The following is a 27,861-nucleotide window of genomic DNA, read 5'->3' as shown; positions in this document are numbered from 1 at the left end:
AGTGTCCTCCCTGCAGGTGGGGAGTGGAGGCTCAAACTCAGGTCCTTGAGCATGGTTATGTGACACTTGAGTGCACCACTGCCCAGCCCTCAAAGGATCACTCCATCATATATGTATTTCTTTGCTACTGTTCTTGGTGCTGCTCCCATGTGGTGATGATCATCAAATCCAAGGCGTAAAACATGGTAAGGCATGCACTCCCATCTGCTGAACCACCTCTGGGTCTGGGTTCCCTGTCTCATTTGAAGTTTAAGGAAACTGAGGCACTAAGAAGATAAATAACTTACCAAGGTCCATTGTTTTTAATTAATTAATTAAATTTATTTGACAGAGGCAGGCAGAAATTGAGAGGAAAGAGAGAGGCAGAAAAGGAAAGAGACAGAGACACCTACAATACTACTTCGCCACTTGCAAAGCTTTCCCCCTACAGGTGGGGACTGGGGCTTGAATCCAGGTTCTTACACCTGAGGTGGGGACTGGGGCTTGAATCCAGGTCCTTACACATGGTAACCTGTGCACTCAACCAGGTGAACCACTGCCTGGACTCTATGGTTCATAGTTTGTTGGGTACAGTGTGTGCTGAATGCCAAAGCTGGAAAGCCTGAGACCCTACACTGCCATGGGGAGGGTTATTAAAGAGAACTGTTGCTAGAAATAGCTTCCTTTATCTGATACTTCAGAATAAGATTTACATAAGTATTTGGGACACAGAAAAATCACAGATGATGTTGTATCTTTCTCAGTGTCACATGGTGGGAGGGGAGCACCAAAATATTCAATAGCAAAGTTAGCTTTGATCCATGGCTATGTTAGCAGACAGCTTCTTTGTGAGGGCTGAAAAAAAAAAAAAAAAAAAAAAAAAAGAAATAGCTTCCTAACTAGTTAAGCCTACTTTTCAAGATTTTGAGCCTTTAGAATTCTGCATTGTGCGCATAAATAACCACTTTAAAAGGAAGAAAGTTTAATGATGTACTGTATGGTCCATCTTTATAAAATAAATATGTACAGAAGACTACAAAATATACTTGAAATAAAAACATGCTTATTGTTCTTTAAAAAAAAGAAATAGCTTCCTACCACTCTTTCTACCCTATTGCTAAATATATTAAAAAATAGGCTTAAAAATTAAGGTCTGCAGGCATTATATTAAGTGGGTGGGCTAGTGTCACCTGTGAGAACCCAAAATCACATCTGACCCAGAAGCTTTTTCAAAGATGAGACGAAGCTTTGTAAGCAAGATATGGAAAAGGGCAAAGAAATTTGAAAATTAAGGATTCCAAAAGCTCACTAGAATGTAACACGGGAGGGATTCTGGTGCTGGGAAAAGGAAAATAAAATGGAATTCAATTGAAATCTCAGTGGACAGCTGGCAAAAAATAGCATCAAATTGTTTTGAAGGCAAAAGATAAAACTATATTTGCCATTTCACAGAAAGACATGTAGAATGATGTTGATAAATGCTCTTTTATGTACAGATAAAAAAAAATAGGTCACCCTGCAGGAAGAGTCAAAAGCTACCAGTTATAAAAGGAGGAGGAGAAACCTAGCAACAGCCAGGTTAATAAGAAAGGGTTATTGTCTTAGCTGATGAAAAATTTAACAAAAAGTTTGCCTTTTTCTGTACTTGGATTATCATAGGCTCGCAAAATTATGCTTTCTGATATAATATTGGATTGTTGGAAAAGCCATGATTCATTTTTGCTTTGAAAAACATGGCAAAATATGTCATGACTTTTTCAACAGCCTTGAAATTTCAATAGCCTTGAAATGTAGGAGGGAAAGATTCTGACTGTAAGTATTCAAATTTATTTTAAATATAAAAATTAGGGAGTGGGGCGGTAGCGCAGCAGGATAAGCGCAGGTGGCACAAAGCACAAGGACCGGCGTTAAGGATCCCGGTTCGAGCCCCCGGCTCCCCACCTGCAAGGGCGTCGCTTCACAAGTGGTGAAGCAGTTCTGCAGGTGTCTATCTTCCTCTCCCCCCTCTCTGTCTTCCCCTCCTCTCTCCATTTCTCTCTGTCCTATCCAGCAACGATGACAACAATAATAACTATGACAATAAAACAACAGGGGCAACAAAAAATAAATAAATATTTAAAAATATATAAAAATTAAGCAGATGATGTTAGAGATTTTTCCTACTCCACTGAATTTAATAGATTTGAATATCTTAGAGACTTATAGACCTATTTTATTAAAACAAAACCCAAGTTTTAGGACAGATTCAGTTATGATTTAAGTTATTGGTAAAAAAAAGTTACACTTTGAAGCTCTTACTGGTATTATTTGATGATTCTTAGATTGCCAGCTTTCAGTCTGACAGATAGAAAGGATGCTCTATATAATTTAAGACTTTTTGTAGCCAGAGGGTAGGGGGAACAAGGAGACAAAAAGTCAACTGTTTTGTATGGCAAGGGTCTATCAGCTAGATTAGCTAATACAAATTGAGTGATTGCTAATGGTTTTATAATTACATTTCTGGGAGAGACAGAACCTGTAAAATAAATCTGTGTTTGGTGACATAATGGCTTAGCACAGGTAACTTCATTTGGACCTATTGACCTGTTTTTACCAATTGTTACCTTTGAGGTGCAAACCTTATTTTTGCCTCTAGGGTTATCACTGGGGCTCAGTGCTGGTACTATGAATCCATAGTACCCAGCAGCCATTTTTTCCTTTTTTCCCATATTATTTGGTAGGACAGAGAGAAATTGAGAGGGGAAGGAGAGAGAGAGGGAGAGGGAGAGGGAGAGAGAGAAAGACCTGCAGCCCTCCTTCACCTCTGGTGAAGCATCTCCCTTGCAGGGGGCTGGAATCCTCTTCATTGCTCTGATCCTTGTTTGGTACTGTGTGCTTAACTGTGCGTGACACAGCCTGGCCCTCAAGATGCAAACCTTTTCTAACTCAGTTTCAGGTGTAATGTACTGAGCTATAAGTGAGCTTATTATTTTATTATGTTATAGAAAAAATATTGTTGTACTTTTGGAACTTGTTATTTATAGGATTCTATGAACATTGTTAATTTCATCTATTCCTTCAGGGTTATTGCTGGGGCTTGGTATGGGCACTATGAATCCACTGCTTCTGGAGGCCATTTTTTCTTTTCTTTCTTTTCTTTTTTTTTTTTTTACTGGATAAGACAGATGAGCATTGTTAATTTAATTTTTTTTTTTTTTTTGCCACTCCTGGTAGTTTTTTTTTTTTTTTTCTTTTTCTCCCTTCAGGGTTATTGCTGGGGTTCGATGTGGATGTGTGGACACTACGAATCCACTGCTTCTGGAAGCCATTTTTTCATTTTATTTATTTATTTTTTTTACTGGGTAGGACACAGAAACTGAGATAGGAGGGGAGGATAGAAAGAGAGAAAGCAAACTAAGACACCCCCACCCCCTGCAGGTGAGAAGCCAGGTGCTCGAACCAGGATCCTTATGTGTGTCCTTGTGTTTTGCTTCATACTGTGTGCCCCACTGCCTGCCCCCCCTTTTTGATTGGGTGAGAGTGAGATAGGGAGAGAGAGAGAGACAGAAGAAGAAACACTTGTAGCACTCTGCTGCTGTGAAGCTTCCCCCCCACCCCCATTGTTTGAATGCAGGGGCTTGGAGCTGAGTCCTGACTCATGTGATGAGTATGCACTATTGGGCTACTGGTTGAACCACCACCACCACCACCACCACCACCACCACCATCACCACCTGGCCCCCTCGCACAGTTAAGCACACAGTACCATACAAGGATCGGAGCAATGAAGAGGATTCCAGCCCCCTGGCAAGGGAGATGCTTCACCAGAGGTGAAGGAGGGCTGCAGGTCTTTCTCCCTCTCCCTCTCCCTCTCCCTCTCCCTCTCCCTCTCCCTCTCCCTCTCCCTCTCCCTCTCCCTCTCCCTCTCCCTCTCCCTCTCCCTCTCCCTCTCCCTCTCCCTCTTCCTCCCTTCTCATCACCACCTGGCCCCCTTTATATATTTTTAAATATATAAAACACAGAAGCTTTATTTGGAAGACTTAGACTTTTGTGAAGAGACAGTCTGTTTTTAAATATTTGAAATTTTATTCTCTTTTCACATAAGATAATGGAACACTCTGGTAATCTATATTATGTTAGTGTCTTTATGAGAGGAAACAGATAAAACAGTATTTAAAAACAGTAATGATTTTTAAAAGTTGATGTTAATTCATAACCTACAATTGTTAAATGTGTATGATTTAAATCTTAAAACTCCACATTTTGGGGAGTCGGGCTGTAGCGCAGCGGGTTAAGCGCAGGTGGCGCAAAGCGCAAGGACCCGTTCTAAGGATCCCGGTTCAAGCCCCCGGCTCCCCACCTGCAGGGGAGTTGCTTCACAGGCGGTGAAGCAGGTCTGCAGGTGTCTGTCTTTCTCTCCTCCTCTCTGTCTTCCCCTCCTCTCTCCATTTCTCTCTGTCCTATCCAACAACAACGACATCAATAATGACTACAACATTAAAAAAAAAAAAAAAAACTCCACATTTTAGGACAATTTTCTCCAATTACAAACCCATATTTCTGGATCTTATGTAGGTTTCACTAGTCAGAAAAGTAGATAGAATGTGCAAGAGTCAAAGAATTCTAAACATATGTTAGTTATGTTACCTATTTAAAGCCATAATGTGTTAATAATGTGTTGGTAGAACTGTTAAAGTTCTTCACTTTCATAGAGTCCAGATTGAGCAGCCAGACGCTGAAACTCTCCTTCAGGGTTAAAAGCTTGTTTCACATCCAGACCTTTTCCATTAAGTGCCAAATACTTGCTGAAAGTTGGTCGAACCCGTAATTGCTTAGGAGCTGGAAGAGTTTGGTTTGGACGGACTGAAATAGGCCAAATAAATGTTAGTTTACATGGGGGTCAGATGGTGGTGCACTTGGTTGAGTGCACCATTGCCATGAGCAAGCAAGAAGCCTGGTTCAAGCACCCAGTCCCCACCTGCGGGGGTGGGGGGTTGGGGGGAGAGGGCGAAGCTTCACCAGCGATGAAGCAGGTCTGCAGATGTCCCTCTTTCTTTCCCCTCTACATTTCCCCTTCCCTTCTCAATTTCTGTCTTATCAAATATAAGAAAGCTAAAATAAAGCAAAATATTTTTAAAAAGTTAAGTTTACAGCTAAAATGATAAAAAAAATTTAGACTATTCTAAACAAAGGGTTTGCATTTAGGTTATTAATTATCAGATCAGACAGAAAGAAAAAAATCTGTTCTGTATGGGGAAAGTGCCTCAGATTCTATACTGTGCTGGGATTTGTATTTATTATTAAGCTCTCCTGGTTTAGTCCTTTATTATTATTTTTTAATATTTTATTTTTAAGAGAGAGGCAGAGAGACACAGAGAAACACCAGAGACCTGCTCAGCTCTGGCTTATGGTGGTATGGGGGATTGAAGCTGGGACTTTGGAGCCTCAGGCATGAGAATCTGTCTGCATAACCATTATTCTATCCCCCCCATTAAGTCCTTTATAACACTTGTGTTGATAGTATAACATACCTGTAACATCTAATCTTGTGTTACATGTGATCACTCCAGCTTCATTAACTGCAGACACGGTATACCACCCAGCATCTTTTTTGGTTACATCTTTTATCAGTAAAGTAATCCTTCCAGAGTTATCATGATAGAAGCTGGAAATAATGAAAAGTGAGAGTATAGGAACTAATTATCCTGTGAAAATTAACATGCGATGCCTTTGACTCACAGAATGACAGGAAGAAAAAGAAACATTTGGAAATTCCAGATTTGTCATCATTGCAAAAAGCCTATTGGTTTTCTAAAATTAACATCTTCCTCACAAGTTTCATCTATCCCATATATTTTATTTAACTATTTTCTCTTATTATTATTTTTCAAAAGTTGCCCTAGGAGTTATTGCAGGGGCTTAGTGCCTGCATGAGTACTCCACTTCTAGTGCCCATTTTTTCCCCTTTTTAGATAGAGGGTGAGAGACGGAGAAGATAGAGAAAGAGACACTACAGCATCACTCTACTGCTTGTGAAGCCCCACCCCCCACACACCTTTTACAGGTTCTCCTATGTGGTGGCCCAGGGCTTGAGCCCAGGCCCTCACACAGGATAATGTGCACTCTACTGGGAGAGCCACCTGCTGCCCCCTATTGGTAGTAAATGGTAAATCCTAGTCGACTGTATGCCTTAAGTTTCTTACTAGTGGAATTTGGCTTGATGAGGTTTATTGTATTTCTCTATGCTTTTAGCAACCAGATTCATTGAGATAACAAATTCATACCCTTTATTATGCACTACAAAGTATAACTAGATACATCCTAGTAAACTATGGTTAATTCTACAATAATCATCTTACCTTATTCGATCTGTGTTGAATTGTACCATTTCATTGTTTCTTTTCCAGAAAATTTTTGGTGGAGGTACAGCTGAGATTTGACATTCTAGCTTCACTGAGTCTCCCTCAAGAACCTTTTTACTCTGCGGTTTGTTGATAAACATTGGTGCTCTTCTATGTTCTTTTGCTACATATTGGTATAAAATTCAAGTATTTGTCAAATTATTAAGTCAAACCAGAGTACTATGAAATTTGTATATTGACATAATAGTTTTGAAAAATACTAGCAGTAGGAGTAGAAGTTTTATGTTTTTGCTTTAGTTATAAAATACTGTCTTTTAACATCTAGAGTCCTAATACAGTAATGCAGTGATACACTGGCTTTTATAGTCATGTTTCATTCAACGAATTTGCTATATTCTCATCTTCTCATCTGTAGAGAAGCAGTGTGAGTGGTGTGGCAAGAGTAGCAGATAGCTTGGGTCCAAATTCTCTCTTTGCCACACCAATCATACCAAATTGAGCTTAACTTGTTTAGTTTTTCTGAAACTCAGGCCTTTTGCTTTTTGTTATTTTGAGACTCAGTTTTATCTACTATAAAATAATAATTAGGTCATAGTGATGGCTGTGTATACCACACCAAAAAAACCCCTGAGGATCAACTAAGATAGTGAGCAAAGAAATACTTTTTAAGCTGTACAGTAATATAAAAATGTCAGTAATTGGGAGTCGGGCTGTAGCGCAGCGGGTTAAGCGCAGGTGGCGCAAAGCACAAGGACCGGCATAAGGATACCGGTTCGAACCCTGGCTCCCCACCTGCAGGGAAGTCGCTTCACAGGCGGTGAAGCAGGTCTGCAGGTGTCTATCTTTCTCTCTTCCTCTCTGTCTTCCCCTCCTCTCACCATTTCTCTCTGTCCTATCCAACAACGATGACAACAACAATAATAACGACAACAATAAAACAACAAGGGCAACAAAAGGGAATAAATAAATAAAATAAAATATTTTTAAAAATGTAAAAAAAATGTCAGGAATTACTGTATTTTTACTTTTCTTTAAATATCTGGGGGAAATAGAGGAAGTGAAATTAATATATTATAATCCTTTCTTTCATAAGGATTAATATTTTATTTATTATCTTTGATAGAGACAAGAAGATAGAAAAGGAGAGAGACACCTGCAGCACTGCTTCACAGCTTGTGAAGTCTGCCCCCCTGCAGGTGGGAACTGGGGACATGAACCTAGGTCTTTGCACACTATAATGTGTGTGCTCAACCCAGTGTGCCACTGCCTGGCCCCGTTAGAAGGATAAATGAACAGATTGGAAAGATGTCTGCCAAGGTCTTCTATAACTCTAGCATAATTTTTCTGAAGCTATTGGTACAACAAATGGGATTTGCCTCAAGCATAATCACTTGAATTTGCTTTCTTAATGTCAAGATCAGTAGTTTTCTCCCTTAGACTGAGACTCTTTATCATCTCATAGAATAATCTTAAAGATTCTTTGTTGATCTGGGTAAGATATAAACTCAAAAAAATTCATTTTTTTCTTCATTTGGCGCTGTGGTGTGTCTCCTCTGTTTTTACAGTAAAGAAACACAAACAAACACAACAAAAGATTACAATAGGAGCAGTAAGACCATACAGGTACTTAACCAGTGAACTGTAGAAAAAATTTTGTAATATATGTTGACATGTTCCTTACAAATGTGATATATTTAAAGCATTTAGACTGCATTGCTGGTGGGTGTGGTATGGTACTTCTATGTGATGCTGGGTTTTTGTGCATGTTAAATGTGTACTATACTGCTAAGCTATCTCTTGGACTCTAGATTGTAATATTTTAAAACAGGGTATCAGTTAAATAGACACAGATTTTCTAACAATAAATCCGAGACTTGATTTCTCCATGCTTGCTTTCTAATGCAAGTAAGCCTTTGTTATCATAAATAGACACTGGGTACTTGAGAGCTAGCTCACTGTGTAGGGCAAGAGTCTTACCTTGCTCACAGCCCAGGTTTGAGACATTATGAGTATTAAGGCACTAGGGAAAAGAAACCTCTGATGCTGTGATGGCTCTTCCTTTCTGTCTTTCTCTTTGTCATTCTACCTGAATGAAAAAAACATCTGTCTGGGAGCAGCAAAATTATGTGTGAGGCTGCCCACCCACACATATACACAACGTGGAGTCTGGTTTCCTAGTAGAGAGAATAGTTTAAGACTAAAAGTTGATATGTACTGTTGAGTTTTAGACTATGTATTGATGATGAAAATTATGTCAAAATTTCAGTCAGGTTGATTATTATAGACTGCAACTAGAGAAATGATTAGACTAAACATTTTTACTTTAACACTTTTTAGTTACATTTAGAAATGTTTATATTGAGTACCTTATTTGGTCTGTCTAAAATTATACCATATCTTTAACTTCTTTAACATATCTTTTGTAATTTCATTGAGTTTTTCTTTAAAAATATTGTCCCTTTCCCTTTATGATGTTTAAATCAGTATTGACATTTTACTAGGTTGTGTAGATATTAGCCTTAAATAAAAAAAGTCCTTTGGTCTTTCCCCCACCACCCACATACAATTTTAAAATATTGCTGTACTTTAAGGAATACTAGACAATCTGTTTGAAGACTTACCTAAGACATCCAGCTGTACAGTAAAATTGGCTTCTCCTGCTCTATTCTTGGCTACACATGCATAAGTCCCTGCATCTGAAACTCTGACCACTTCAAAGATGAGTGAATGAAAACCTTTCTCAGACACTATCATTTTATGTAAGTCATCTGATTGAACTGGTCTTCCATTTAGATACCATGACACATCAGGGGCTGGAAGTCCACTCACCTAAAAACAAAAAGAACATACATAAGAGAAATTAAAAAATTCTCTTATCCTTATGACCTACTTGTCCATTTATGAATTTGAGTAATTTCATTACCTAAAGTAGTATGTGATAGAAAATGCAAAGCAAGAGTTTAAAAAGGTATTTGCTTTCAATATTTTTAAGCAAAACAGTGGAAATTAAAATGCTTGAAATCTGTAGCATTTTCAGATTCTGTTAAATCACATTTAATTCTTTCATATGTAACCTCAGACTCTTTAAAATTTCTGAATTACTATATTTAGAATAGTACTTTATGTTATACTTGTATTCTCAGAAATATGTAAGTCAAATGTATTTTCTGGCCTTGGTGACTATAAATGAAGGCCCAGAGACATATACATGTTAAAATTTCCAGCCTGGTTAGTATATTTTGCAAAAGAGGATTTTCATGGGACTGGGAGAGAATTCATACTATATGCGCTTAACCCGGTGTGCCACCACCCCACTCCCCAGGAGATATAATACTTTATCTTGAGCAGGATCAAGTTTTGAGACCCTGGGACCATGTGGGAGAGCCATACATAGGGGACTTTTCAGAAGTGGTAGACTGGTGCTGTGGTGTGTCTCCTCTTTTTTTTACAGTAAAGAAACACAAACAAACACAACAAAATATTCCAGTGGGAGCAATAAGACTGTACAGGCACAAAAACGGTAGCAGCAGAAAAATATCTATAACTACAATTCTGGTGTTTATAACTGACAATTTGTTAGGTACTTTTATATAAACCTTGATAGTTAAACTCATGGTGACTTTCTTTTTCCTGCCTTCTTCCCTACCTCTTTTCGATTCATTCATTCATTCATATATTTATTTTTTGCCTTCAGGGTTATCGCTGGGGCTCAGTGTCTACATTAAGAATCCACTACCCCTGGTGGCCGTTTTTTCCCGGTTATCTTTTTTAAAATATTTATTTATTTATTCCCTTTTATTGCCCTTGTTATTTTATTGTTGTAGTTATTATTGTTGTTGTTATTGATGTCATTGTAGTTGGATAGAACAGAGAGCAATGGAGAGAGGAGGGGAAGACAGAGGGTGAGAGAAAGATACCTGCAGACCTGCTTCACTGCTTGTGAAGCGACTCCCCTGTAGGTGGGGAGCCGGGGCCTCGAACCGGGATCCTTACGCCAGTCATTGTGCTTTGTGTCACCTGTGCTTAACCTGCTGTGCTACAGCCTGACTCCCAGTGAGTCCCGCTGTTGGATAGGACAGAGAGAAATTGAGAGAGGAGGGGAAGACAGAGAGGGGAAGAGAAAGATACCTGAAGACTTGCGTCATTGCTTAGGAAGCTACCCCCTGCAGCTGGTGGGGTTGGGTGGGGGGTTGGGTTGAACAGGGATCCTTGTGCAGGTTCTTGAGTTTTGCACTGCGTGAGCTTAACCAGGTACACTACCTCCCGCCCCCCTGTTTTTTGTTTCTTATTTGTTTACCAGAGCACTGCTCAGCTCTGGCTTATGGTGGTATGGGGGATTGAACCTGGGACCTCAGAGCCTCTAGCATGAGAGTCTCTTTACAAAACCATTATGCTATCTCCCCTACACTACACTTACTTACTTACTTTCTTTTCTTTTCTTTTTTTTTTTTTCTTTTTACCAGAGCACTGCTCAGCTCTGGCTTATGGTGGTGCAGGGGATTCAACCTGGGACTATGGAACTTCAAGTATGAGAGTCTGTTGGCATAACCATTATACTATCTACCCCTGCCCCCACTGACTTTCTTTCATAAGGCATCTGGAAAACATTTTATAAAAAAGATCTATAAGATGAAGATAATAAAAATGAAAACCTTTCTAGAGAGCTATTGTAACCTCAGGAATTCATGTAGAGTAAGAGAAAACAAATTGGCTTTAATTTATTTTCTTCTCTTTTGGAGCGACACTAGGTAGTAGATGCTATTGTGAGCACCTTATACCTAATTTTCTCAATTTATCCTCACAACAACTTTTTGAAAAATAATATTTGTTATTCTTATTTTACAGATGAGACAAAAGCAGAGAGATTAAATGTTTAACAACTGTTTTACAAACAGATTTACAACTGGAAAGTGGCAGAACCAAGATTTAGAAACAGGTAAACTTGATTTCAGAATTTGTTTTTCTTTTTTTAAATTTTTTTAAAATTAATTTATTCCCTTTTGTTGCCCTTGTTGTTTTATTGTTGTAGTTACTATTGATGTTGTTGTTGGATAGGACAGAGAGAAATGAAGAGAGGAAGGGAAGACAGAGAGGGGGAGAGAAAGACACCTATAGACCTGCTTCACCACCTGTGAAGCGATTCCCCTGCAGGTGGGGAGCTGGGGGCTGGCACCTGGATCTTTACTCTGGTCCCTGCGTTTTGCACCACGTGTACTTTACCCGCTGTGCTACTGCCTGACTCCCCAGAATTTGTGTTTCTAGCCACTGAACAGACCCCAAGCTTTGAGGACATACTCCTCAAGCTATGCAACAAGCTATGAAGAGGAAGAGGACAGCCTTTAAAACTTAGTATTCCATTGTTAATTTTACTTTTTTTTTTTTTTTTGCCACTGGTGTTATCACTGGGGTACAGTGCTATGACTCCACCATTCTTGGAAGCCATTTTTTCCTTTTCTTCTAGTTAGATGATGATGACAGTGAGAGAAAGAGAAAGACAGTGAGAGACAAACTGCAGCATTACTCCCACTGCTCCACGATTTGTGAAACCTTATCCTTGCAGGGTCTCTGCCATGTGGCTTCCCAGGGGCTTGAACTGGGTCCTCATGCATAGTGACAAGTCTGCTTTATCCAAGCAATCAGGTATTGTTCCCATTGTTACCCTTCTTGCCTGCCTGCCTTCCTTCCTTCTTTTCTTCCTTCCCCACCTCCTGATCAGAGCAATGTTCATCCATGGTTAAGTGTGATACAAGGGATTTAAACCTGGGACCTCTCATAAATCCCGTTCATATAGATATGAATGTAAATCCCATTCATATACTTAAATGCACACACACACACACACACACACACACACACACACACACACTACACAAGAGAGGAGGAGAGATGCCACAGAAACACTCTATCACTTGTGAAGAGTCCCCTATGCATGGTTCTCTCATGTGGTCCCAGGGGTTCAAAACTTGCTCCTTGCTCATGGCAAAAGTATGTGCTTTACTGGGTAAACTATCTTCCAGCCCTATAACATTCTGTTTTCTCTGTTTTATGAAATATATTAATTTGACTGGAAATTCTGACATGTATGTACCTCTGGGACTTCACTTATAGTCATCAAGACCAGAAAATCCATTTGATTTCCACATTCCTGTGGGAATGTATACATAAATATATATACATACATATATATGTATATATATATATATATATATTTTTTTTTTTAAAACACTCTTCTTACTTTGAAGTCCATTCTGCAGAATCTTCCTTCTTCAATTGACATGTTCTCTGGCACTTGAATGAAGCGAGGTGGGTAAAATTTCTCCTGGATTGCATCTTGATCATTCACATCTCCCCTTGAAGATGATCTACTTCTATAAAAATATTTCAATAGTCACTGTGTGGGACTGTTTTATCACTGTTTTTCCTTTCACACAAATATAGTTTAGCCTGTTATGTTAGAAGCCTGAGAGTCTACTGTTTTATTGGATTGTTTGACCACAGGGGGAGATGTCTCTAAGGCTGTATATAGCTATGACATAGTTGGTGAGTATTAAAAACATCTGTTACAAATTATACATCTTTGTTCCTTTTTTACAGTGCCATAAACTGAAGAAACATCTTTTAAAATGCAAAGTACTTCATGAAAAGTTGATACCTGATTCAAAGATTGTACATAGAATTGGGTTTGGATTGTCATGAGACAGTTTATTGTGGAGACATAACCTAGGATTTCTTTTATCAAAACATTGAAATGAAATTGTTCTGATAATTCATGGATAAAATTTTTGATCTTCATCCTGGACATTCAAAGATTCCCATTGACTTTTGTAAAAGGTATGTAGGATGCTTTAGGGCTTTTGTAAGCATTCAATTTTAGGTATAAAGTATACATTTCATTAAAACTGACTTATTTTTACCTTATTTGTGGTGTAGGAACTTGCAGCCTTGCATGTTCTGAGTTGTGCTGTTTGAAATGAAAACAAAGTAAGGCTTAACATGTAACTGTTAAGTTGAAATGGAGACTTAACTAGTTATAGTTAAAGGCACGTTTCTGTTTTGGCTGTGTCTATACAGTCATGGTTGGTTCTTTATATTTAGCTTTTAAACATGTTAAAATGTAGGCACTGACTTAACATGCAAGTAAGAAACTCCCAAAATCAACAATACTATTCAGCAGGTATGGTTTATGCCATTTAACTAAACTGAGTTGCTAGTAATTAATTTTCCAGATGACCACTTTAAAACAAAGTATGATGTGACCCCTGGTGTATTTAAAGTGGAAGCACAGTACAGATTGTCCTTTCGTAAAACAGGAATAGACATGAAGTCACTTGGGTTGGCAGTAGATACAGGGTATTATGCCTACTGCTCAGAAGTGACACCAACAGTAATAAACACACATTAGACTGGAAAATACTTCTGTTTTTAGATCTTGGCACAAAATCTTGATAAACACATGTATAGTGCTTTGAACAGACTTAGGAAAACAATTACTTCCTGCTTAATAGTAGCTTTATTTTATACATTTCACATGGTAATTAATTACTTTGTGCTTAATAAAGTATATATTTAAATAAGCATCTTTTAGGATTCATGTCTGTTCACCAGAATATTGTTTATATTTGAGAACAAAATTAGGAATCAAAACCATACTTGAATTAACTGATTTAATGTTTAGTGTCTTTTTGTATATTTCATTGTGCTTGGCAGAGTGGAGGATATAAAGAAGTGCAAAATATAGTTCTTACCTAAATATCAATATCTGAACTAGATCTAGATATAGCATGGCAGATTCACTTATAAGTAATTTATCTAGAATGACAATAGAGCTACCAGGAGGGGACACAGAACTTTGGATGTGGGTGTGGTGTGGAATTATACACTGTAATCATGCAATCTTGAACCTCACTACTAATCACAAATAAAAGCAAAACAAAACAAAATATTTGTACTCTTGGTAAAAAAAAAAAACTACCAGGAAAATGGTGTAAAATTTATATATAAGAGTATTTGCAGTACTAGGTGGTGGCGCACCTGGTTAAGCACACACATTACAGTGTGCAAGGACCTAGGTTCAAGCCCCTGGTTCCTACCTGCAGGGGGAGAGCTTCATGAGTGGTGAAGCAGGGCTGCAGGTGTCTTTACGTTTCTCTCCCTCTGTCTCCCCCACCCCTCCCAATTTCTGTCTCTACCCAATAATAAATAAATAAAAATATTTAAAATAAGAATGTGTGTGTGTGTGTACTTTTTTTTGTACCATATGGCCTGTTTCGTATCTGAGGGGATAAGAGAATAATTGTCTTTTTTTTTTTTTTTTTTTTAAAGCGGAGACTGTTACTCTTTTCTTCTTCTTCTTATTATTTTTTCCTTCCTCCTCCAGGGTTATTGCTGGGCTCGGTGCCTGCACCATGAATCCACCGCTCCTGGAGGCCATTTTTTTCCCCCTTTTTTGCCCTTGTTGTAGCCTCGTTGTGGTTATTATTATTGCCCTTGTTGATGTAGTTCGTTGTTGGATAGGACAGAGAGAAATGGAGAGAGGAGGGGAAGACAGAGAGAGAGGGGAGAGACAGATAGACACCTGCAGACCTGCTTCACCGCCTGTGAAGCAACTCCCCTGCAGGTGGGGAGCCGGGGGCTCGAACCGGTATCCTTACGCTGGTCCCTGCGCTTTGTGCCAAGTGCGCTTAACCCGCTGCGCCACCGCCCGACCCCCACTCTCTTATTTTTTAAAATAATCATTATTTATTTATTACTACCACAAATTATGCAGTCGAGTTTCCCACATTTGGGGAAATCGCAGGGGTCAGCACATCCGGAGTGCAATGGATAAGCCTCGCCCTGGGAAAACCACCTTCGTGATCATGGTATCTCCCCTGCCAGGTAAGTATTTTTTTTTTTTTTAAAGTATGCAGATACCATTTATTTGGTCCATAAGTACAGAATAAGTGTTTTTGAGTTTTACAAACCATCAAATATAAATAACCTGAAACTGTAACAATACACAAAAACTGGCTTCTTACAGACATACCAGGCAGTACAAGCTGAAAACTTGAGTAAATTAACAATGTTTTACATTAATATACATAGTGCCAGTTAACATTTAAAAACAAGTTTCAATGCATAGCACTTGATACTTACTTGAGTTTGTTTTCAGTCAGTTAAAAGGATGAAAATGGTTAGATCTAGGCTAAAAATAATTCTTCTTCTAACCAAAAATAAAGGCATAATATTTATAACCAGGTATCAACTTTACTAAACCACGATATTTTAAAACTATTAAATGATACCTAAAGGTATTTACATAAGAAAGATAACATGCATTGTGTTCTTTCATCTCATGACTGGTACTTTGTTCAAAGGTTTTTTAAAAACTGTATTACTACTTCCAAACACACCAACTATTCCTAATAGTTCTAACAAAACGAAACAGCCAGAAGTCAAGAGGGAAGGAGGAGATCGGGAGAGAGACAGAGAGACACCTGCATTACTACTTCACCACTCGCAAAGCTTTACCCCTGCAGGTGGGGACTGGGCCTCAAACCTGGGTCTTCTTGCATTGTGACATGTGCACTCAACCAGGTGTGCCATTGCTCGGCCCCAAGAGAGTAATTGCCTTTTGGTGCTAATTTATAAACACTTAGCAAAGTTGACATTTAAAAAAATTACAGAAGAAAAGTGCTGTAGATTGTTAAAAGATTATTTCAATTTACCTGTGATGATTCTTGTACATCACCATCATTTTGAACTTGAAATACAGCAGCTGCATTCTGAGGTCCTAGCAATCGTCGAGCCATCTTTTCCTCATAAGTTAGCCGCTTTAAAGAAATAAGTCATTAAGAAGATAATAATGAAATTAATGAAAGTTGTTTGTAGAGCTTTACCTTAACACTACCAAGAATTACACCAAAGATGTATAGTTCTGATCATTGTATTACAGATACTGGTTTTTTTTTGCATTAGTGATTTAATATTGATTTACAAAATTATAAGATAACAGGAGTATAATCCCACATCGTTCCCACTACCAGAGTTCTGTGTCCTCTTTCCCTCCATTGGAGACTGCAGTAGTTCTCCTGAGGTCACAGATATTGTTATGCTCACTTCTTTTTTTAAATTTTTATTTATTTCCTTTTGTTGCCCTTGTTTTTTTTATTGTTGTAGTTATTATTGTTGTTGTTGGATAGGACTGAGAGAAATGGAGAGAGGAGGGGAAGACAGAGGGGGAAAGAAAGACAGACACCTGCAGACCTGCTTCACCGCCTGTGAAGGGACTCCCTTGCAGGTGGGGAGCCTGAGGCTTGAACCAGGATCCTTACACCGGTCTTTGTGCTTTGTGCCATGTGCGCTTAACCCGCTGTGCTACAGCCCAACTCCATATGCTCACTTCTGTTAGTTTTCTTTTTGCTCCTAGAAAGGCAGACCTATTATAATAAACCTATTAATAAGTCTCCCTCATATAGAGAGAAATGCTTTCCTTTTCTCCTGTGCATGTTCTAGTTCTGTCTTGAATGTAGTACTGTATGTCCTCATATTCAGAAGTAACTTTTATTTAATGAATACCAAATATTTAACTTACTAGTTTCTGGATGAAGGCAGTATATATAGTATGTCCAGTGTATTTAAAATAATGGCATATATGATTTTTTCAAAAGGCAAGTTATGAACATACTGTGTGTAGTAAGTTATATAATAGAAACTAAAATTATTTGTCCATCAATTCTATGCACCAGCATTCATGAAGAAGTCATTTTGACAATTTTTTCCATTAGTTATTTGGTCACCAGACATATTTTATGTTTACATTGTGATTAACTGAGTGAATAATTTTTCATTTCACTTTTAGTGCTGAAAAACAGGTAATTTGACATAGACAAATATGTAAATACTCTTTTTGCAGATAATTCTTTTTTTTTTTTTTTGCCTCCAGGGTTATTGCTGGGACTCAATGGCTACACTACAAATCCATTGTTCCTGGAGGCCACCTTTTCCCCTTTGTAGCCCTTGTTGTTCATTGTTGTTGTTGCTATTATTATTGTTGTTGCTGAAGTCGAGGGAGGAAAGGAAGACAGGGAGAGAAAGATAGACACCTGCATACTTGCTTCACTGCTTACAAAGTGACCCCTACAGGTGGGGAACCGAGGGCTGGAACTGGGATCCTTATGCAAGTCCTTGTGCTTCGCGCTACTCGTCTGGCCCCTGATAATTCTATTCTTTTTTTTTTAAATTAGATTTCTTTTTATTTATTCCCTTTTCGTTGCACTTGTTGTTTTATTGTTGTAGTTATTATTGTTGTTATTGATGTCGTTGATAGGACAGAGAAATGGAGAGAGGAGGGGAAGACAGAGGGGGAGAGAAAGACACCTGTAGACCTGCTTCACCACTTGTGAAGCAACTCCCCTGTAGGTGGGGAGCTGGGGACTCGAACAGGGATGATTCTTATGCCATTCCTTGTGATTTGAACCACCTGTGCTTTACTGTGCTACAGTTCGACTCCCGATAATTCTATTCTTAATTAACTATATGAACTGAGATCTGTAAGCCAGGAAGCACTTTTAAAGAAAACTTTATTTGCTGTCAGGTTTTTGCTGGGACTTCATGCCTGCACAATTCCACTGCTCTGAGTAGGCTTTTAAAGATAGGAGGTGAGAGATAAGAAAGGAAAGATTTCACGGTACTGTTCTATCACTTATGAAGTTTCCCCTTTGCCTTGTACCTATGTGGTGGCAACGAGTTTGAATCTGGCTTCTTGTGTATAGTGTGCCCTACTGGGTGAGCTACCTCCTGGTATTTATTTATTTACTCATTTATTTTTAAGAGAGGGAAACAGACATACAAGATCACTGGCTGGCTAGCTCTGGCTTATTTAGTATTAGGGACTGAACCTGGCATCTCTGGGACCTCAAACATGAAAGACCTATATTCTTTTTTTTTTTTTTTTTTCCTCCTCCAGGGTTATTGCTGGGCTCGGTGCCTGCACCATGAATCCACCGCTCCTGGAGGGCATTTTTCCCCCCTTTTGTTGCCCTTGTTGTAGCTTCGTTGTGGTTATTATTATTGCCCTTGTTGACACAATTCGTTGTCGGATAGGACAGAGAGAAATGGAGAGAGGAGGGGAAGACAGAGAGAGAGGGGAGAGAAAGACAGACACCTGCAGACCTGCTTCACCGCCTGTGAAGCGACTCCCCTGCAGGTGGGGAGCCGGGGGCTCGAACCGGTATCCTTATGCCGGTCCCTGCGCTTTGCGCCACATGCGCTTAACCCACTGCGCCACCGCCCGACCCCCAAGACCTATATTCTAATGTTGAGCTAGCTCACCAGCCTGGAAAGAATTTACTGTTGAGATTAGATTTTATAGTTTTATTAACTTTTATACAAAATAGGTATCTGCTCACTTGATTTCCATTATGAAGAATACTGTCTTTGCATTTAAGTTTTCTCTCCAAGTCCTGAATCAGAGCTTCTTTTGATCCTTGTATTTCATGGTCAGGAGTCCTTGGTGTGGGCTTAGCATTTGCAGTTTGGGATGGCTTAGCATTTACAGGTTGAGCAACTGAAGGCTGTTGATAGCTTTAAAAAGAAAAAAAAAAAGATTAAAAAATCCTTTTTTTTTTTTTTTTCCTCCAGGGTTATTGCTGGGCTCGGTGCCTGCACCATGAATCCACCGCTCCTGGAGGCCATTTTTCCCTCTTTTTGTTGCCCTAGTTGTTGCAGCCTCGTTGTGGTTATTATTGCCATTGTTGAGTTGCTTTGTTGTTGGATAGGACAGAGAGAAATGCAGAGAGGAGGGGAAGACAGAGAAAGAGGGGGAGAGAAAGATAGACACCTGTAGACCTGCTTCACTGCTCGTGAAGCGACTTCCCTGCAGGTGGGGAGCCGGGGGCTCGAACCGGGATCCTTATGCCGGTCCCTGCGCTTTGCGCCACGTGCGCTTAACCCACTGCGCCACCGCCTGACCCCCTAAAAAATCCTTTAAAGTAGGATATATCTAAAATAGAGCTGGCCTATTTTTTCCCGATAGGCTGAATCTACCACTTAATAGTACTTGTGTTACTAAAAAAAGACATAGTGGGGGGCAGGGAGAAGGCTCTGGCAGAGTGCACACTTTACCATGTGTGAAGACTCAAGTTTGAGTCCTGTGTCACCACATGGGAGCATTATGCAATGGGGAAGGTTCCTGAACAGTGAAACAGTGGTATCTCTTCCCCACTCTACCTTTCACCCTTTTTCTGGGAAAAAGTCAAGTTTTTAGATTTTATGGTTTAGTTGGGTCTTATACAACATAGTTCCTTTTTAAAACTTATTAATGAGAAAGGGAGAGGAAGGGGGAGGGAGAGAGAATACCACTCATGTACGTTTTTCTGGGACCGATTCAATACCTTGTGTTTGAGGATTAAACACTTAAACCACTGTGCCACCCCCTGGCCACATGAGTTTTTTTCCTTTTTTTTAAAGACGGAATTTCAGGGCCAGGCAGTGGCACACCTGGTTAAGTGCACACAGTACAGTGTGCAAGGTCCGGGGTTCAAGTACCTGGTCCCCACCTGCAGGGGGAAAGCTTCAGGAGTGGTAAAGCTGCAGGTGTCTTTCTGTCTCTTTCCCTCTATCTCCCTCTCCCCTCTCAATTCCTCTCTGTCTCTATCTGGTAATAAATAAATACAGATAAAAAGGCTGATTTCCCAGGGGACAGGAGATAGTTCACCTGGCAGAATGTATACTTAACCATGTACAAGAACCCTGGTTACTACATGAAGACTGGAGGAAAGAGGGTTAGGAACCCAGTGGGTTCAAAGATTATTCTTTGGTAGTAATGGTTGAGGTATGCTGACATATAATATTTGGGGAAATATGACATTGTACTCCTGTGACAACAATAGTCTTATAAAACAAAATTTTATCAGTAAAATGTAATTATAAAAAAGTAGAAACAAACTTGCTGAATTTCATACATCAAACATTTTGAAAGGAATAATTAGAACTGAATAATTCTATTTACTGTCCAGTATTCTTTTTGCTCAGCAGAAGAATACATTTGCTCAAGGGTTTTCTTTTTTATTATTATTTTATTTATTTATTCCTTTTGTTGCCCTTGTTATTTTATTGTTGTAGTTATTATTGATATCATTGTTGTTGGATAGGACAGAGAGAAATGGAGAGGGGAGGGGAAGACAGAGAGGGGGAGAGAAAGACAGACACCTGCAGACCTGCTTCACCGCCTGTGAAGCGACTCCTCTGCAGGTAGGGAGCTGGGGGCTCGAACCGGGATCCTTCGGCTGGTCCTTGTGCTTAGCGCCACCTGCGCTTAACCCGCTGCGCTACCGCCCGACTCCCTCAAGGGTTTTCTTGATGAAAAACTACACGAGAGTGCCAGGGGGTGGCACATCTGGTTAAGTGCACGCATTACAGTGCACAAGGACCCTGGTTCAAGCCTCCAGCATCCACCTGCAGGGGGAAAGCTTCATAAGTGGTGTAGCAGGCCTGCAGGTGTCTCTGTCTCTCTCCCTTTCTATTTCCCCCTCAGCTCTCAATTTCTCACTATCTCTATCCAATAAAAAATAAATAAAAAATAATAAAAAAGAAAAACTACATTAAACTTCCCAACTTCCCTAGGTCAGAATCCAGGAGGTTATTTTAGAAGACAGGGAAATCTTAAGTCCACTATAACATTGAGGGTGTTGTGCACAAATGTTCAAAGGGCCAGAGCTTTTCACCCTGTGCAGCTGGACACTGAATGGGTATCAAATGGCTGTGTGAAGATTAAAAGAATCATCTCTGGTTGCTGAAAATGGACTAGTTAACACTAGATCTTTGATCTGTGGTTTGGAATCTCTTATGCTTCGTTTTTTTAGTCTATCCATTTTTGCTTTTCTTCCTTTTTTCTGTGTACAGAGGTAGCTACAAGGTCCAAGCTCAGTGATATTTATTTGATAAATTAATTTTCTTGGGAGAATTATGGAATAAAGTTGAAAGACTAAGAAAATACAGTCAGAAAAGTTTATTTTATATGTAAGAATGCTTATATAGGAAACTTATAAATTATTGAAAACTAGATGGAAAATAATCTGGGTACAATGTAACCTAGAAAAATCTATTATGTATAATAGGAGTTTCAGAGGGTTCTTAATTTTTTTTGATATAACAGACAGAAATAGGGAGAGAGATCTGCTTTGCTGCTCATGAAGCTTCCCCCTTGTGGGTGGGGAGCAGATGCTTGAACCCAAGTCCTTGCACATGGTAATATGTGCACTCAGCCAAGAGTGCCACTGTCCAGCCCCTGGGTTCTTAATTCTTGAAGACATCTTTTAAAAATATTAGGTCATACCTATGAAAATTCAATTTTTATAAAGATAGCTGAATATTAGCCATCTAAAGTAGTTCTACCCAGCATAGAATTCTAACAAATGTTTTTGGTGCTTCTGGTTTTTGTTTTATTTTATTTTTTAACTGGTAAGTTTTTCTTGCAAGTTGAGTTGCCTATTGTATTCCAGAGCTTTCACCAACAATAGAAATCTAGAAAAAATTAGCTTCTAGAGAAATCTGAAGGAAGAAATATCAAGAATTAGCAGATCTATTAATAAGCCTACAACAAAACATATCCCATCAGACAGTTTTTCACATGCTTTTGATTTAATTCTGATATTCTAGTCAGCCAAGGAGTAGGAAAACCTATAGCTGTAAGTTTTCATAAGCACAAAGGATTCAGTTCATGTTTTAAAAAAGCATAATTACAAAAAAAAAAGAAAAAAAAAGCATAATTACTAGCTCCTTCATATCACATTCTTCTGGGGGCAGCTTTAGGACTAAGGAAATAATACATGCTTTCCCAAGACTACAGGCATTCTTTCCCGAATCAGATCAGCCCAACCAATTTGAACTCAATTTTTAAAAAAAATTTTTTATATTTATTTTATTTATTTATTCCCTTTTATTGCCCTTGTTGTTTTATTGTTGTAGTTATTATTGTTGTTGTTGTTGGATAGGACAGAGAGAAATGGAGAGAGGGAGGGGAAGACAGAGAGGAGGAGAGAAAGATAGACACCTGCAGACCTGCTTCACCGCTTGTGAAGCGACTCCCCTGCAGGTGGGGAGCCGGGGTTCGAACCGGGATCCTTATGCCGGTCCTTGTGCTTTGCGCCACCTGCACTTAGCCCGCTGCACTACAGCCCGACTCCCTTGAACTCAATTTTTAAAAAATGTGCTTATTTATTTATTATTGGTTAGAGACAGAAATTGAGAGGAGTGGGGGAGATAGAGAGGAGAGAGACAGACACCTGCAGTCTTGTTCACCACTTGTGAATCTTTCCCCCTGCAGGTGGGGACCAGGGGCTTGAAACAGGGTCCTTGTGCATTGTAATGTGTGCACTTAACCAGATGTGCCACCACCTGACCCCCATTTTTTTTTTTAACTATTCCTAATCTCTTGCTTATGGTGCTGTGGGGAACGAACCTGGGACTTTGGAGCCTCAGGCATCTCAGGCATGAGAGTCTCTTTGCTTAACCACTATGCTATCTACCCCTACCCCAAAGTATAGTTTTAATTACTGTGTGTGAGTGTGAAATTTTATAGTTCTGTGAAGCACTGTTAAACTGCTAATAAAACAAACCAACCCCCTTCCTCCCCACCAAAGGAAACCTTAAGGTCAAATGCATTTTTCTATCTAAGCTTTTCTCTAATCTTAGTAAGAAAAATTAATTCACATTAGTGTCTGAGTCCCAGATTTTCTTTTCAGGATCAGGGGAAGTGGACAGAATGAAAGACTAAGATCAAGAAGAAACTTAATAGCCTCTGCTTATGCTAGAGGAAATCCTATCTGGACAAAGAGCAGACAGGTGTTCTTCATCTCAGCTGAATCCAGAACCAGAGCAATTACATTTACTGTATGAGGAATTTAAAACTGGTAGAATAGTTCAAGATTCTTGGATACATTAGAAATTTTGTCTTGGGAAAGGGAGTCGGGCGGTAGCTCAGCGGGGTAATTGCACGTGGTGCAAAGCGCAAGGACCGGTTAGGCTCCCCACCTGTAGGGGAGTCACTTCACAGGCGGTGAAGCAGGTCTGCAGGCATTTCTCTGTCTCTCTTCCTCTCTGTCTTCCTCTTCTCTCTCAGTTTCTCTCTGTCTCTATCCAATAACAAATTAAAAAAAAGAAATTTTGTCTTGAAGATGGAAAATAATAGGTAAGTAATTATATGAGGTGATAGGTAATTTGGGTTAAGGTGAATGGGTCAGAGACCTCTTACTAGCACCATGGTTCAAAGTGTTGTAGGAGAATTATGGAATGATAGCTTGATGTCATATTCCTTTTTTTTTTTTTTTTAGTTGGTGGAGAATGAATTACAGTATATACTCACACCCTAAATATAAATTCACAGTATAAGCAGCATATAGTCATATATATATATATCTTTAAAAAAAAATCCACTTACTTGGAGTCCATAGTGGAAGGAATCTGACTGCTACTGTAATCAGGCTGTGATGGTAGTATGGAGCTGAGAAAGCTGGCTGGGGACTGGTTATAGGTAGCTGTAACTCTTTGGCCAGGATTGGAGCCAGCAAGTTGCTGGGGAGAAGCAGGGAAAGCAGAGGAGGACATGGTGATATGAGAGCTCATTGTTGAGGAGGCAGAATATCTTTGCTCTGTGCACTGTCGGGGCTGGATGATAATAGAAGACTGTTTGGTCTGGCTAGAGAAGCTGGAGGTTTCTCGTCCAGGAGGTTGCAGTCTGGAACCACAGGGGTTTTGGGACTGTATGAAGTGTTTTGGACGTTCGTAGTTAAACATTCCTAGCTGGTGTACAGATGAAGGCAATTTATTCCTGAAATAATTTTCTTCTGGAGGAGTGGGGTCCTGAATTGGAGACTGCAAGCCTAGAATCACAGAAGGTTTCAAGGAACCAGAAGCAACTTTGGTTTGCTCCTCCTTGTTGAAATTCTGGGAATACTGTGCTCCAGGTTTTAATAGGGTGGCCTTTTTTTTTTTTTTTTTTGCAGAATATTGTTCCTTCAAAAGAAAAAAAATGATTTAGATACAATGCTTGTATGAAACCCAGTGCTGTTTCTTTATACAAATAATTCTCCTGAGAATCAGAAAAAAGGATTATTTCATGTTTGTTTGCCAGGAATTGATTCTTAAAACATTCATGGGGCCTTTAAGATGAAGGAACACAAAGTTTGAGTTAGCCAAGTGGTTACATATGAAAATAAATTCCATGATGCTGCTCAGTGTTATATCTTTATGGTCTTATGATTTTAGTTTTTATAAAAGGCTTAGGGTTTGTTAACTGTAGAGACCAAATAATTTAAATTTGTACCAGTTAAGTGTCAGTATCATTGCTAGTTTTGTAGCGACTTTAAGCAGAATTACTGTAAGGAAACTAAGTCCTTAAGTAATGTTTTGTTCAATGTACCCCAGGATTTCTTTTTTCCTTATCAGCATTGTAATGAAATGATGTTGAGCAAAATGAGGACCTGCTTTGTAAATGTCAGCTTCCATTCAGTATATCTCATTGCTCATCAAAGCCAGTGACTAACTCTTCTGATATAGCAGTTAATCCATATCTTGATGAACTGTGATGAATGACATCTTGGTAAATTAGGGGGAATATGCTTTTTTTGGTTAATAACATTGGGGTGGGAGGTTGGGGACACAGAGCTTTGTTGGTAGGTGTGGTATATATTGTAACCCACTATTTGTCATAAATAAAAAATGGAAAAAAACAACATTATTGTCCAAATTTACATCTTCACCCCCCTTACAATTTCAAAAAGTAAAATTATAGGACATTTGTATTTAATTGTTGTTAACTTTCAGTGAAAACTTGGGGCTCAGTGTCAGCACCACGAATCCACCACCAAGTCCTATGGCCATATTTTTCTTTTTCTTTTTAAATTTAATTTGATAGGACAGAGAAATTGAGAAGGGAGAGGAAGATACAGAGGGAGAAAGACTTCACTGCAAGTGGGGAGTGGGGGCTTGAACCCAGGTCCTTTTGTGGGTCCTTGCCCATAGTACTATGTGCACTTAACCCCAGTGAAAACTTTTTAAATTATTTATTTATTTTCCCTTTTGTTGCTCTTGTTTTATTGTTGTAGTTATTATTGTTCTTGTTGATGTTGTTGTTGGATAGGACAGAGAGAAATGGAGAGAGGAGGGGAAGACAGAGAGGGAGAGAAAGACGGACACCTGCAGACCTGCTTCACTGCCTGTGAAGCGTCCCCTCCCCTGCAGGTGGGGAGCCCGGGACTTGAGCCGGGATCCTTACGGCTGGTCCTTGCGCTCTGTGCCACGTGCGCTTTACCTGCCACGCTACCACCCGACACCCGAAAACTTTTTTTAAATGTGGTCCTGGAATTAAATCAGGGTATCTTATGTAAGGCATATGCTCCATACTGAACCAAACTGCCAGCCTGGCATGCATAAGTTTTTTTAACTGCTTCTTTTTTCTTTTCTTGATTCCAAATTGAACATGGTATCAAACCAGATTATAATTTAGGAGTGCCTATATGTGACAGTCCTGTGTGTAAATAATATGTTTTTAACTGCATTACAAAGTTGTGTACATTTTTCTGTTAGTTTTGATTGAGCCATTTAGTCATTGGTCATGTTTTCTTAATAATACAATTTTTCTTTTTACTATTTTCATTTGTTTAATATGTACTTTAGACTGATTTTTCAGATTTTTACATCCCTCCTTTGTTTTTTTAAATGGCAAACAGGAAATAAGACAGCTATGAAGCTAGCCTATACCTCACCAAGAAAAGATGGGTTCCCTTTCTCAGCTCTGTAGTAGCACTTTTTACTTCCTACAGTAGATCCCTTATTTTTTCTTTATGAAATATTTGCCACTAAAATCAGCCATGAAGGATTGTATTTGCCTCTCATTTCCTCCATCACATGGTAAATCTAATTTGCACTGTGTGTAAACATTATATAATATACTATTAAATAGTATATATAAGAATGTAAACTATGATAATGACCCCTTGTTCAAAGTATAAGGTAAATTAGTTAAAAATAATTTACCTTGTTTTATGTAATATAGACCAACACTGAGAAAATGACAAATCAAACTTTTATTGATGAAATCAACCAAATTATTTGTCATAATTAAAACAACAATCATTTATTGAAAACAGTACTTACTAATGAACAATTTCCACACCAAACAGATTCACTTTAAAGTTGTACATATACAAAATTAAATTAGAACTGGTTGCTTTAGGAAAAAACAAAAATGCAACTAAGTAACTAAAAGAAAAATTCTGTTATAAAAGAATATTTAAAAAGTTACCTTTGAGTTTGTAAACACAAGTACAATTCAACTGGAGTGCATTTTAGTAATGAATTATATCAGATCTTTCAAATTACTGAGGAAAATACATTTAGAAAGAGGCTTTAATTAGACCTCAAAAAAAAAAAAAAAGCAGCCCACCTATTTCAAGGCAAGCAGTATTGTAATTATGGGTTTACTCATTCCACTGAAGGTTTAGATCCAGTGTTCTACTCCTAAATTTATTTTTCTACAGGCAAATTGTTCATATGCATTTCAGTTACCAGCAAATGTTTTGCAAATAGTAGATATTTCCAAAAATTTTTCTCTACTTTATATATATTTCTTAGAATGTGAATATCTTATACATTTTTTAAACTTAAATTTTTTAAAATTCTAAATTGAGGTAAAGTTTGTTTACAAGATCTTGTACATTTTTAGTTTCAGCCTACATAATTAACAGCTACTGTCCTTTTAAAAATTCAGTTGGAAAATAAAATAAAATAAAAATTCAATTAGAAACATAATTGTAAGCTTAATTTTTTTCATGTATAAGTAAAATTTTATGTAGATACTCAAATGGATAATTCTAAAAGGCTTTTCTTCATGTTTATAATCACTGTTCAATAATGTATTACTGTATTCTTATTCAATTAATCTATATTCTATTACTAGACAGTATCATTTAATTCCCAATAATGCTAAATAAATTGCAAATTTTTTATAAATAAAATATTTAGTTTCCTGTTTTAGAAAACATGCCCCTTTCCCCTTATCTTGAATATAGTGCAAATTGCAAAAAATAAAAACAAAACCCACGGTATTTTGAAGCTATAGGACATAATTTCAACTATATCAATTATGCCAACTAAGGTGTCTCTTTTCAAGGAAAAATGATAATTTAAAAATGATAATACAGAATTGTCCTTTGCTCTTTCTATAATTCTTTCCAGTTTTAATAGAATGAATAGGTTGCTTTCTCTTCAGATATTTGTATAACACTATTACAGTGTTGCAGCTTTCACATTTTATCTGAAGATCACTTTTGTACCCTTTCCTGTGATTTGAATAAAAAACAAGCACAAAATCCTAAACTGTAGCAGGAATAAAGAAGGGACTTACCCGTTGTTCCAGAGGATGCCAGCTGGGCTTAACCCACTAGTGAAGGGAAGGAAGAGACATTCCCTTCCCTCACAGAGTAATCTAGTGGCTCTGTGCTTAGTATTATAGCACCACTGACTTTTATCAGCTGCCAGACAGTGACATCTGATGTGCTTG

The 27,861-nt window shown here is 38.5% G+C and overlaps 1 protein-coding gene, 1 long non-coding RNA gene and 1 other non-coding gene across 6 annotated transcripts; 1 reads left to right on the top strand and 2 right to left on the bottom strand.

Moving 5' to 3' along the window:
* Positions 1-49: 49 nt before the first annotated feature.
* Positions 50-18,606, top strand: LOC132534605 (uncharacterized). 3 transcript variants are annotated; one of them, XR_009546316.1, is made up of 5 exons: positions 50-185; positions 7,886-7,943; positions 11,166-11,960; positions 12,915-13,151; positions 17,245-18,606. It is a non-coding gene; the product is annotated as an uncharacterized LOC132534605 (long non-coding RNA). The 3 variants fall into 3 exon arrangements; XR_009546315.1 differs by lacking the exon at positions 50-185 and having other exon boundaries at positions 6,470-7,943; positions 11,166-11,256; positions 11,881-11,960; XR_009546314.1 differs by lacking the exon at positions 50-185 and having other exon boundaries at positions 6,470-7,943.
* On the bottom strand, positions 4,023-27,861 carry MYOT (myotilin). 2 transcript variants are annotated; one of them, XM_060178520.1, is made up of 11 exons: positions 27,706-27,861; positions 23,740-24,314; positions 18,710-18,884; positions 16,028-16,132; positions 13,235-13,281; positions 12,556-12,688; positions 8,942-9,149; positions 6,318-6,483; positions 5,490-5,623; positions 4,476-4,821; positions 4,023-4,212 (listed from the first exon to the last, which is right to left on the bottom strand). In XM_060178520.1, the coding sequence occupies exons 2-10, from the start codon at positions 24,093-24,095 to the stop codon at positions 4,649-4,651; spliced, it is 1,497 nt and encodes a 498-aa protein (XP_060034503.1). In that variant the 5' UTR covers positions 24,096-24,314; positions 27,706-27,861; the 3' UTR covers positions 4,023-4,212; positions 4,476-4,648. The 2 variants fall into 2 exon arrangements, with proteins under 2 accessions (XP_060034503.1, XP_060034508.1); XM_060178525.1 differs by having other exon boundaries at positions 12,556-12,685.
* On the bottom strand, positions 15,042-15,205 carry LOC132537085 (U1 spliceosomal RNA). The gene has a single exon (XR_009548575.1). It is a non-coding gene; the product is annotated as a U1 spliceosomal RNA (small nuclear RNA).

This window comes from Erinaceus europaeus, chromosome 2 (assembly GCF_950295315.1).
Source record: "Erinaceus europaeus chromosome 2, mEriEur2.1, whole genome shotgun sequence".
Lineage (NCBI taxonomy): Eukaryota > Metazoa > Chordata > Mammalia > Eulipotyphla > Erinaceidae > Erinaceus > Erinaceus europaeus.
The sequence above is the reverse complement of the archived record's forward strand: the minus strand, read 5'-3'. Positions and strand labels throughout refer to the sequence as shown.